The sequence below is a fragment of the Aegilops tauschii genome, chromosome 6 (genome assembly GCF_002575655.3).
Source record: "Aegilops tauschii subsp. strangulata cultivar AL8/78 chromosome 6, Aet v6.0, whole genome shotgun sequence".
NCBI classification, from domain to species: Eukaryota; Viridiplantae; Streptophyta; class Magnoliopsida; order Poales; family Poaceae; genus Aegilops; species Aegilops tauschii.
The window spans coordinates 390,300,621-390,313,321 of NC_053040.3; the positions used below are offsets into that span (position 1 = coordinate 390,300,621).

A 12,701-nucleotide genomic window follows, 5' to 3' on the forward strand; every position below is an offset into this window, starting at 1 on the left:
TGCTCCCCCCCCCCCCCCCCCCCACACATGGGTCGGGCCCGACCCGTGGTGGATCTGTTTCCTATTCACGGGGGACAACCTCTTCGCGGATGATGGTGTCCTGGACTAGGGGGTACTCACCACGTCGTCTCCCGACCAGCTGGATTGGGCCGAGGACCCCCATGGCGATTCACTCATGGGCCACATCGGGTAGCCCATGCCGCATACAAGGAAGATCCCACGAGACTTGACGCACAAGATGAGGACTCTCCTAAACCCTAGGTCTCTGGTGTGTTATATAAACCGAGACCAGGCCAGTCAATAGACAATCTAATATACATTACTACCGTCTCGTGGTAGATACATGTACTCTGCACTATACCACATCAAATATAATCAAGCAGGAGTAGGGTTTTACCTCTTAAAGAGGGCCCGAACCTGGGTAAACACCGTGTCCCTCGTCTCCTGTTACCCATCGCTCCAAGACGCCTAGCTTAGGACCCCTACTACGAGATACGTCGGATATTGAACCGACATTGGTGCTTTCATTGAGAGCCTGCTAAGTGTTCGTCGCAGTTCGATGGGAATCGAATTCAACAATCAGGTGATATCTTTTGGGTTAGATCTGTTCTATGTAAATTATCTTGTTTTTTCCAAATCCTTACTGCTGGTTCCGTCCTATTTTGGTCGCAGGCGGATCAAGACATTAAAAACTGGCGGCGACTGTCGTACTCGACGCTGGCAATACGATGACCCGTGCGCAGCATGGAGATCCCGAAGAAGTTAGCGCACACGCAACCGTTTGTGGAAAACAGGCTAAAGGAATCCAATCCATCAAGCGGCATGCCGGCCAAAAGATCACGATCGGATTAGCAAGGCCACAAAAGAAACACCCGTGTGCACGAATTCATGATGTAAAGCTGCCCAAGCTAAGTACCCAACTTGATTTTGTTTCTTTTTGTATTAGTACTTTCTCCCGTACTAGAAGTCGAGACCAATTAAATTTCGGTACTAGTTCTCTTACTTGCTAATTGGTCTGCTCAAAGTGCCATCAGTATAATCCGATGTTTTTTGATTAAATTCGTTTTCGTGTAAATTTTTCTCTCCTGCAAAAGCGTTGCTGCTGTGTCGTGCTAGCTGTTTGCAGCTAGATCGGATCGAGATAATTTTTGAATGGCAGCGACCATATCCGCCGTCTGGTAGAACATCAGATCCGAGCTACCTTGCGTGCTGTAAAAATCCTGGTGAGACGTTTTGTAAACGGCGGCATAGTTGACGGACTGGCTACAGGACGACGGCGACCCAGCCAAGGAGAGCGTGAAAGCAACAGAGAAGCTCTCTTCCGTTTTCCTTTTCTTTCCTACTAGTATCTACACTATCGTTCATGGCCTGCCACTTCTTATTGAGCATGCATAATGTACTAGTACTAATTTGAAACACGTTTTTCAAGGTTCACTTGATTAAAGGTGCGGCTATCTTTGCGCGTACCACTTGATGTTAGGGAAACCACACGGCGGCACACTAAACTGTGAAGAAGCCAATCTTTTCGGCGGATCTGTCTGCTGGCCGAGGCGCCGGACTAGGCCGACGTGCCTATGCGCAAAGTCCAAGGAGCGAGAGGCGATGATGCTTCTAAATGCAAATACTGATCACCTAAACTGTTAGCGGTCAGCTTCCTTGTATGAGTGCCAGGTGCCATCTCTCCAAAGTACTTTCAATGTATAATATTTTTCTTTGAGGAGCGAATTATTGCTTGGGCCAGTGTTATTTTCTCTACACAGGTTAGCTAATTTGTGGCCACAATGAGATCGCCCCGCGAATTCATGTCTATTCATGCTGCCACTGTCTACATCTGCGTCGTTATCCCAGGCACCCTGAATCCAGCTGAGGAAGACGAGCATGTCCGTGCATAGTCCGCGTTGAGCAGCGCCCGTAACTAACACGAATTCAGCTATGCGGCAACCCACAGGGAGATCAATCCTTCCTTTTCTTTATTAAGAAATCCTCAGATGCTATTCTTCCTAATAATTACATGCAGTACAAATTATCTGTCCCATTATGTTTTCTGTTAGGTGTGTACTGCTGTATGTACATAGATTGCAGTACGGCCTATGTTCCCGGCCGCTGCTTGGTGGTACATCGGATCCGGATACATCGGATCAGAACTCAATCTGACCAACAGGCGATCCAGCCGAAGAGATAGTGCGGAAGCAGTACCCTTGGATGGACTTGGCTCCATGGCAGCACACCAGCAGGGAGATTTAATTATTATTTTTCCCTTTTTAATTCAACTCTTCGTCGGCCGCTGGCAGTTTCTAATAATCATTTTCGGAAAATGCATAGACCTAGAGTATTTTTAACATAATTGAATACTTGTTTTGCAAGCATGGTCCTTGTGACCTAATCTACAAACACTACTTCACGTATTGACGATTGCTAGCAGTTCAACTAGCATTACTTCGGGCAACGATCAAAGTTTGACCAGTGTTTCTTTATTTATTATGGTCCTCCACGATCATCGTCGTCCAGGTTTTTTCTCAGCTATTTGTTTAGCACGTAAATTATTATATAAAGAATATTTTATGTTCCTTTGTGCTGCATTATTTTTGCAGAGAAAATTTACCGACCCTCGTACATGGCGTCGGTCTGACCAATCTCAGCACAGTCACCGGGAGATTTGATCTTTCTTTTCTCCATTATTTAATTAAGTTTGGAGGCCGTCTACACTTTCACTAACGGTTTCACTTTCATGTGCTTCCCTGATGCAATTAGCACTACCAGTTGCTTCGCGTTCATCGAGATTGGATTGATGTGACAAGCAGCTTACGTGGTACCTTCCACATGAAGTTGCATGAGTACTTCGGGGCGTCTCTTTCACAACAATTGCTACATGCGGATTAGGCCGACAGCCACCGCACCGACCGACACCTCCGCACAATGAGTTTGGATCATACCAGGCCGATGTTGTCGCCCCGCGCATGCCGACCTGCATCGACGGGTCCGCGTTGCCACTCTGTCGAACCAACCCCGGCGCACAGGCCAAACTTACCTCATGATTCGCTTCGCATATATTAATTATGCAATTTTTTCTTTCAATTATTATTGCTTTTTGCTTGCACTGTTTTATGTGTGCAGGTAATCGATTTTGACTGCGTTACGCGGTCACTTCGGCATCATCAGCCGACCTGCATGAGACTTCGGCATCCACCGATCACAGCTTCGCCATGTTAACTGGAACGAGAACTTCGTCTCGCCACATCGGCCGCGCAGCGTCGTCGCTTCGTCAAACTGACGTCCACCATGCCGAACAGGTCGACTGACGTGGGGGCTTCATTGTCACATTTCCAACCAACTCCGCCAGCTTGGCTAGACTGGGGGCTTCCCCTTACCACATCGGCCGAGCCGTGGCACTACTCCGGAGTGCCGAACTCCTTGCTCGGACACCTCGGGCTTGGGGGCTGGGACCTCGGCCATGCCGAGGACTGCGAACCTTGTCGGATCTGTCACAGATCAATGGGCGTTTTCGTCCTGCCACAAGCCCGAATCGCGTCATCAACACCGAGCACATTAACCAGCTAAATCGCTTTCATGCTCAAAGACTTTCAATTTTAAATTTTGTTCGGTTCGACCAAGCATTATACTTTTTTGGTAAAAAGTTGTTTGTGAAAAAGTTCCTTGTCAAAACTTTGTTTCTGACACATAAATTCAAATACCCCGTTTACTTGGGGGCTTCCTTTATGAAGCCTTTCCTCTTGCATATGATTATACTTGTATGGCTTCGTTCCTTGTTCATGTATTACGCCACAATATGCACCATGTTGACTTAAGTGTTCCGCAAGCTGGGTTGCCTTGCTCCTGTGTTTACCCCTACGTTCCCGATTGTTCGGCTAGGGAGTAAAGGGAGCACCTCTGCGATTGTCATGATCGGGTCATCCGGGCTCAGACCTCAGACTGGGTGAAGCTGAAAGCTAGCGCTCTTATTGTTTTCAATCATGGTCGGCACACAACGGAACTCATGAGTACAAAAAAGCTATTGCACAAGCTCATAGTAACAATGAGCAACCGAAGAAAGGTATCGTTGGGGGTACTATTTTCTTCGAAGATGCTTCTTACACTTCGTCAGTAATATAGCATAAGTTCCCTGAGCGCGCTTTGTCTATTATAGCCTTATGGCCTGATTGCCTGGTTATCGGAAACACCGTCGATATTCTCGACAGGTGGAGTACATAACACTTTTCGGCCCTTGACCGAAGAGGGAGAAGCCGACGGTCGGTTAAGACGCGTTTAAAGTTCGGGTGAACACAGATATGATATAAGTACTTCGGTACATACAATCATTATACATAAAATTCTTTTACCCAAGTCACTTGGGGGCTCTTAAATTAGTATGAGCCATTTTTGTTAGTCGCTGCACAATATTTTTCTACCACTCCTTTCTCGACTCAGGTGTATGATCAATAGCCGGGTAGCCTGGTTTCTCTCTAAAGCCGCTCGCGTTTAGTTCGCTAAACTGGCCTGAGAAACACTCCACCTTCGGGATAGGGAGGTTGAAGCCGAAGGCTGACCCACTTGAAGTCTAGATCAGATGTGTCATGTCGAAGCACGACGAAAGTACAATTTTAAGACCAATTTCATATTGGCACCAAAACAGTTTGATTCAATCTAGACGAAGCGGGACATCCTCTTGGTTGAGGTGTTCGGCGTGAAACTCTCTTCTAAAACTACAGTTCGGCATCTTTCTTGCTGAACTCCACCTCGGTATTGTCAAAACATACATGACAGTTGAACTTGTTCCCGAGGAGGTATGATCCTAGGGTCAGCCATTTTGCCCAACCCAATTCTCGGGGGCTACTGCATTGACAATCCAATGCGGAAAATTTAAGGGCAATATAGTTTTCGAGGAGATTATGATCCTCAGGTTGGTCGGCCGCACCCAACCTGAGTCTCGAGGACTTTGCACACCGCTTTTTGTGTCCCGAAGTATTCTGTCGAGCTAGGAGTTGATCCTCAGGCCGATTTTGCGAATCAACCTGAGTCTCAGGGGCTACTGGGATCAGCGGTCTTATGTCATCCTTCAGGTGCATCTCGGGTTTTAGACCGATACACACCTTGAGGGCTATTGGCTATATATCTCGGCAGAGAATAAATTGCACCAATCAAAAAAATTGACAAAAAATCAGCCCGCAGTCGGGGTGGTGCACCACCTCGGAAGCAGTCCGGCATAAAGCTCGGGCGCGAGTGGCTTTCTCCATAGAGGGAATTTCCGGCATTAAGCTCGGCTAAACTCCTTCAACTTTTTTGAACCAAGGTGATCTATGACACCTCGGATATAGTTCGGCGTTGGAGCTTGGATACAGTCTGGCGTTGGAGCTTGGACATAGTCCGGCGTTGGAGCTCGGATACAGTCCGGCGTTGGAGCTCGGATGCAGTTCGGCGTTGGTGCTCGGCTGCAAAAGATACCTCGAATGCAGTCCGGCGTTGGAGCTCGGACGAAAGAGGACACTGCCGCCCGGGAACAACTTCGAACCCGAGGTGTGGCATAAAAATAACAAGGCATTGATAAAGGCTGGAAACTTAAAGGGGCTTCTCGGATACCCGGCGTGTAAACTCTTCGGATGCACTTCGGCGATCCTCAAGATCGAAGATGAGAAGATTTGTTGAACCAGTTTTCAAGACCGACGACCGAAGATGAAGAACAGTTCGGAAGAATCGAGGAGCGTCCCCAACTTGAAGACCGGTTCAGGGGGCTACTGACGGTGTCCTGGACTAGGGGGTACTCACCACGTCGTCTCCTGACCAGCTGGATCAAGCCGAGGACCCCCCCCCCCCCCCCCCATGGCGATTCACTCATGGGCCACTTCAGGCAGCCCATGCCACATACAAGGAAGATCCCACGAGACTTGGCACACAAGACGAGGACTCTCCTAAACCCTAGGCCTCTGGTGTGTTATATAAACCAAGGCCAGACCAGTCAATAGACAATCTAATATTCATTACTACCGTCTCGTGGTAGATACATGTACTCTGTACTATACCCACATCAAATATAATCAAGCAGGAGTAGGGTTTTACCTCTCAGAGAGGGCCCGAACCTGGGTAAACACCGTGTCCCTCGTCTCCTGTTACCCATCGCTCCAAGATGCCTAGCTTAGGACCCCTACTACGAGATACGCCGGATATAGAACCGACAGTGAAAGCCCATTCTTTGGGCGTTCGCAGGATGGGTGTGGATGTCTTGATGCTCTCCTCATTAGAGTCAATGCAAGGGTGATGCTTTTCAATATGTAACTGGAAGGCTTCCAGAGCCTTGCCTTACTTGAATCCATTGAGAGGGGTCTTGTACGAGCTTCAGGTTCTGTTGACATCTTGGCGTACTCCCGGTAATTAATGAGTCGACACGGCCCACATGCTGGAGGGTTTAGCGGGTACCCGTTATCTACGACACTGACACTGGGGATCTGATTGGTGTTTATCTTTTCACACATGCCACTGGGTTTTCCTATGAATCTCATATTTAATAACCATTGAATTTATAACGCAACAATATAAACTTAATTATGAGCATGGAAATAGAAGAATAGCAACTTTATTATTGCTTATAGGGCATATTTTTAACAAGCATCACCAAAGGGAAGGACATACGCTAGAGAAGATGATAGGGACAAAATGTTTGTGGGTGTATGGTAATCAAAGTAACCACATCTCACATTTCTAGCATGTGATTTTTTAGCATTACGACATATGTTTGATGTACCTGCATCGTGAGTAGTCCTATTTGTACTTTAAGCCAAAAGGTAAGGAATATTTGGTAGATACTCAACTTCTGGCATTGTCCATTCTCAATTCATCATACTACATAACCTTATTATTTGTTACATCACACATCCTATGATAGTCGTAGCATGATTTTTATTCAACATTTTTTTACGCAGAAACAAACTATTATAAGGGGGTAGGGGGAGCAGAACCCATAAGTAAATCCCTCCTTGTGGCAGGCCTCAACACATGGATCCACCTTGCATAATATAGTCTGATAGGTCCTGCTATGTACAACGCAAGTCTTGGCTTCCAAGCCTACAAAACAACCACACGATATGGAGCACAAAAAATTAGATCATACAATCTTCCATGAAGAAACAAGAAAGAAAGAAGTAGCATGGAGTATGAATATCACATATGACTTGGAAATGTAAAATATTGCATGAAGGAAGTGCCTTGTTCTTCATATAAAATTTTCAAACAACTCTTACTAGGAACTAAAAGAAGTGGCATTAGCAGTAGCAGGCATAATAGGCTTAGCATTTTGATGACTCCCATGTCTTCAGGAATGAATAGTTATGAAAGCAAGTAAGCGAGTAGATGCACATCGAGATAGGCTATGCCATATCTTATAGCCTAGAAAGACGAGACCTAAAAAACTGAATGATAAGATATGTGATTCTATCTAGAAGATATGCATGTTGCAATTCTTATATTATATCTGGAACATGTGGCTATATCTGCATGGAAGTGGTTCTAAAAGACATGAATCAACAATTTTATGGAGTATATAGTGTAGACATTTAACTTCTACTTGTAGGATACAATTTCAATATTATATCTACAAGATGTCGCTTTGTCTGCATGTAGTCGTTTTGAAAGAAGATATGAACTACCAAATTTCTGAAGTATAATAATGTTGACATTTAAACTATACTTATTAAAGTTGTTGACATGTGCATATGGATTTTCAACAACCTCGGATAGTTGCCACCTAATTGTTGACCATATATTTTGTTTTGATCAATGGCACAAGGCCATATATTACTATTTAATAGGTCATATTTTCTTATGACTGGATTGTCAACATATAAACATTATATTTGGGAAGTATAAATTGTATAGTGTTGAAATTATGGCAATACAAATGAGGACACAACTAGTTGGTTGTACCCTTAGTGGAGGATGCATGGGTGTGTGTGGGGCTAGACACGTGTTAGATCGAGAGTGAGTGAAGGGAGGAGGCTAGGAAACAAGGACATGACGCCTAGACTTGTGGATACTCAAGGCTTTAGAGTGTAACCGGGTGTCGTCCGCATGTGCAGAACACAAGTGAGACACCAAGGATTGGAGGCATCCCTTGTCGATTCATAGACAGGGTGCAAGGCGTGGATCTATCTCAATGAGAAAAGAGTAGAAAGACACTACGGTCTACCCAGGTTCAGGCCGCACGATTGCATAACACCCTACTTCTAGTTTGTGTGTGGTTTATTTGGTGGATAGAGAGCTACAAATCCCCCTGGAGCGGGAAGTGTAGTGTTGCTCCTCCCTAGGTTCTACCAAGTATCCAACCCTTTTTACAGTAGCTCGGCCCTCCTTTTACTGTGCAAGGGATACCATAGTGTCTATTCTACACAAAATAATACCTCGCCTAACAAGGTAGGCATGCAAATTAAATACTCGATGAACAAATCACTGTCATTTCACCGGTGCTCAAGGTAGTCACTTGGTGATGTTGTGACATGCGTAGGTACATGTGTTCACCCACGTGGTCGGAGGTGGGATGATTTGACCTTAGCACCGTTGTTACTCCATCGGCCAACCCATTTTCCCACAATGTGTCGCAAAAGATCTGTATGTGCAGAACTAGTACGCCACACATGGGTGCCATGCATGCAGTTTGGGGTGCATGGCCTGAACCTGCAGCGGACAGCGAGTGCACGAACGGTGCAGCTACAAGTCAAGTTGGGCCATAGCCCGAGAGCCTCTCGGCCCAAGCCCATGTAATACGAGTGAGCCAGTGTTGGGAGGATGTGTGTGTGAGACTACTTAAGCAAGTTGTTCCCACTGTTATGGTTCATGGTGAATAAGAGCCTGTTCGGTTGCTCTCCAGCTCCCAACTCCACTAACTCCAGCTTTGGAGCTGTGCCGAACGGGTTAACTCCCGGAGTTAAGAAAAAGAAGCTGGGAGCGGAGCGCACTGTATTTTACGAGGAGCTGAGGAGCTGGACATCTACTGCTCTGAAAAATCAAAGGAGCGAGAGTTGACTGGAATTACGGCTGCGTGCCACCGCCAAGTGAGCTAGCGTACCGGTTCGCTGCAGCTTATCGCTCGAGCTGGGCCACATCAAAACCGAATCAGCTGCCAGCCCACGCCAGTGCTCCCGATCGAGAAGTTGTGCTGCCAAACGTTTCTGAACTCTGGGTTTTTTCAACGAGGAGTTGAGCGGAGGAGTTGAGCTGAGGAGTTGAGGATCTGAGGGAGCTAGAGGGTTGCCGAACAGGCCCTAAGAAAGTGAATTGATCCTCTCCCCTCTGCTGCCTCCTCTCACCTAACCTCTCCCTTCGTCATCCCGATCCTCTCCCTCTCCCTGATCCTCCCCAGGCGGGCATTACAGTTGGTAATGAGAGCCAGAAATTTTTCTCCCCACCTTCACGCCACCGCCGCCCCACATCCTCCCACTCGGATCGAAAAAATTCCACCGGGTCAGGTGCGATTCACCCTGGTGAATTCGCGCAAAATATTGCCTGGGGTTCGATCCGTTTTGGAGCGAGACGACAGTGTCGTCCAACAAACCCTTGATCTAGACCCGACACATCCTCGCTGCGATGATGGAGACCACCAATAAGCTCCAGAACCTGCTCGAGTCGGTCATACACCGTCTCGATGCCAGCCAGACCACCGCAGCTGAGCGTTTCCAGGCGCAACTCGCCTTCAACGAGCAGGTGTCTCATGAGCTCAAATATTTGTCCAAGCAAATTGACCTCACCCAGGAGGATGTGGACGAGGCCCGCAAGTCAACACCGGCCACCGATCCAGACGCGACGGCCGCCGCGAGCGCCCTCTCTGCCTCCGGGGTCACGGCGACCATGGGATCCTCCACCTAGGCGCCACCTCCGCCACTAGTCACCAATCCGCCCCAAGTACCACCCCTCGCCCGTTCGCCCCACGCGGCACTGCTGCTCTACAACGACGGTGCGACCCAGCTGCCCTCCGCCCGTCTGGTGAACCACGGCCCGCCTCTGCTTCCCCCGCGCATGCCAACAACGCCAGAGCAAGGCTGCACCAGCGAGTACTCTTTCAAACCTCCGAAACATGAATTTCCGCGATTCGATGGCGATGCACCACGGATTTGGCTGGAGCGTTGTACCTCATACTTCGAGCTGTATCAAGTGTCGCAGCACAGCTGGGTCACCATAGGTTCGCCGTACATGGAGGGGCTTGCAGCGGTGTGGTTGCAGGCATTCCGTCAGACACATCCCGGGCTCACTTGGCCAACCTTTTGAGCTACGGTTGAGGAAGAATTTGAGCCCGAGGACTTCGAGGTCCAAATGCATCGTTTTGTGCAGTTGCGGCAGACAGGAACATTGCAAGAGTATCGCAAACAGTTCGAAACATCCATGTACCATCTCATGTCACTCGACCCATCGCTGAGCCCCAAATTTTTCGTCTCTCAATTTCTCCTTCGGTTGAAGGACGAACTCCGGTTGGGTGTCCGGCTACAGTCACCAGCCAGCATTACCCGCGCAGAGGTGTTCGCCAGAATTCAAGAAGAGGAACTGGAGAAACAATGAGTACCACGCCACCGCACTGCACCAAGGGGTCGTCCACCACCAGCCTTGTCGGCTCCTATACCAGTTCGTGCCGGTCTGCCACCACGACCCGGTGGTGATGATTACGGCCGAGAGCGGCAGTTACGGCATTTCAGGCGTGCCAATGGCCTCTGTTTCCGTTGTGGTGACAAATACAGTCGGGAACATCAGTGCAAGCGCACCAGTCAAATTCTTATGATTGAGGTCGGCGACTATGGGGAAATCCTCTCGAATGACACGATGCACGCACTTCAGTTGCTCGATACCCCAGCAGCCCAGGAGCCAGAATGTTGCACACTCTCGCAGCATGCCCTGTCTTGTGATGAGGCCCCGTCCACAATGCATATGTGCGCCCAGGTTGGCGATCAAGTCATGCTCTTACTAGTGGACTCGGGGAGCACCCACAGTTTCATCAGCCAGGTGTTTGCTACTCGTCTGTCTGTCCCGACAGAAGCACTGCCTCCCGTATCCGTGCGCGTGGCCAACGACCAGCGTTTGCGTTGCGACTCCATGGCAAGGCAACTAGCTTGGCATGGAGACACCTTTCACCCGATCTGCGAGTGCTCGAGCTGAGTGCATACGATGGGGTGTTAGGCGTGGATTGTCTAGCGGTGCATAGCCCCATGACCTGTCACTGGCTTGAGAAAACAATCTCGTTTCAGGCTAAAGGGAAGTGGGTGCACTTGCAGGGGATCAAACCTGCTGATCTCCCTCGCATATCGGAACTGGATGCTTACGAACTGCATCGGATGGAAGTCGCCAATGATATCTGGACCGCGGAACTCGTCATAGTGACTTCGGTGGAAAAAGAAGCGGCTACAGCACCTGTACCACCAAACAATTAGAAGGTGCTCTGTGAGTTTGAGGTCGTGTTTGCAGAGCCGACGGCCCTCCCCCCGTACTGTCAGTATGACCACGGTCTCAACCTCGAGCCTGGTGCAGCACCCATTAACACAAGACCATATCGGTACTCCCCTGCACAAAAATATGAGATTGAACAGCAAGTGCGCGACATGCTCGATGTCGGTGTGATTGTGCAAAGCATGAGCCCCTATGCCGCCCCGGTCCTGCTTGTGAAGAAGAAGGATGGTAGTTGGCGCTTTTCCATTGATTTTCGTCGCTTGAACAAAGGCACGATGAAGAAGAAATTTCCCTTACCGGTCGTGGATAAGCTCCTCGACAAGCTCGCGGGCACCACATACTTCTCCAAGATCAACCTCTGCTCCGGCTATCACCAAATTCGCATGCGCGAAGAGGACAAGGAAAAAACTGCCTTCAAACCCCATCACGGGCATTTTCACTTTTGGGTTATGCCATTCGGGCTCTGCAACGCGCTGACCACCTTTTAATGCCTGATGAACCCCATTTTCTCCAAGTACAAGACCAATGTGATGCGCGACTGGCCCGTGCCCACCAATACCACCGAACTGTGTGGGTTCCTCGGGTTCACCGGCTATTATCGCAAGTTCGTCGCCAACTACGGGATCCTCGCCGAGTCGCTCACTCAGCTCTTGACCAAGAAGGAATTCCATTGGGACGAGTGCAATCAAGCCACGTTCGAGCTCCTCAAGCAAGCAATGGTGCAAACGCCGGTCCTCGCTCTACCCAACTTCAAGCGCCCATTCGCCATCAAGACGGAAGCGAGTGACACCGGGGTGGGCGCGGTGCTCATCCAAGATGGCCATCCCGTGGCATACATGAGCAAGGCGTTGGGAGTCAAGAACCAAAAGCTATCTGATACGTCTCCATCGTATCTACTTTTCCAAACACTTTTGCTCTTATTTTGTATTCTAATTTGCATGATTTGAATGTAACTAACCCGGACTAACACTGTTTTCAGTAGAACTACCATGGAGTTGTTTTTGTGCAGAAATAAAAGTTCTCAGAATTGGATGAAACATTTTGGAGAATAATTTTGGAATAAAAGAAAAATATTGGAGCAAAGACCCACTGGAGGGAGGGGCCCTACTGCCCACTAGGCACCAGGGCGTGCCACCCCCCTCTGGTGTGCCCTGGTGGGTAGTGGGGCCCACGAGGCTCCACTGACCCTAATCTGGATACTATAAATTCATCTTTCCCGAGAAAAAAATAGAAGAGGAAGTTTTATCGCATTTTACGATACGGAGCCGCCGCCACCTCTGTTCTTCATC

The 12,701-nt window shown here is 48.5% G+C and overlaps 1 protein-coding gene and 1 long non-coding RNA gene across 2 annotated transcripts; one reads left to right on the forward strand and one right to left on the reverse strand.

The window, feature by feature from the left end:
* Positions 1-6,774: 6,774 nt before the first annotated feature.
* On the reverse strand, positions 6,775-7,444 carry LOC120965886 (uncharacterized). The gene is made up of 2 exons (XR_005758873.3): positions 7,230-7,444; positions 6,775-7,053 (listed from the first exon to the last, which is right to left on the reverse strand). It is a non-coding gene; the product is annotated as an uncharacterized lncRNA (long non-coding RNA).
* A 4,462-nt stretch (positions 7,445-11,906) lies between these two features.
* On the forward strand, positions 11,907-12,464 carry LOC141026107 (uncharacterized mitochondrial protein AtMg00860-like). Its single transcript, XM_073502075.1, has 2 exons — positions 11,907-12,301; positions 12,422-12,464. Exons 1-2 carry the CDS (start codon positions 11,907-11,909, stop codon positions 12,462-12,464), a joined length of 438 nt encoding a protein of 145 aa, XP_073358176.1.
* Positions 12,465-12,701: the final 237 nt, after the last annotated feature.

Bases quoted from the DNA above. Each gene is read 5' to 3' on its own strand.
- LOC141026107 (XM_073502075.1), top strand. From the start codon at position 11,907: ATGAACCCCATTTTCTCCAAGTACAAGACCAATGTGATGCGCGACTGG. The intron at 12,302-12,421 runs GTATCTACTTTT...GTTTTTGTGCAG, and splicing joins CTATCTGATACGTCTCCATC to AAATAAAAGTTCTCAGAATT.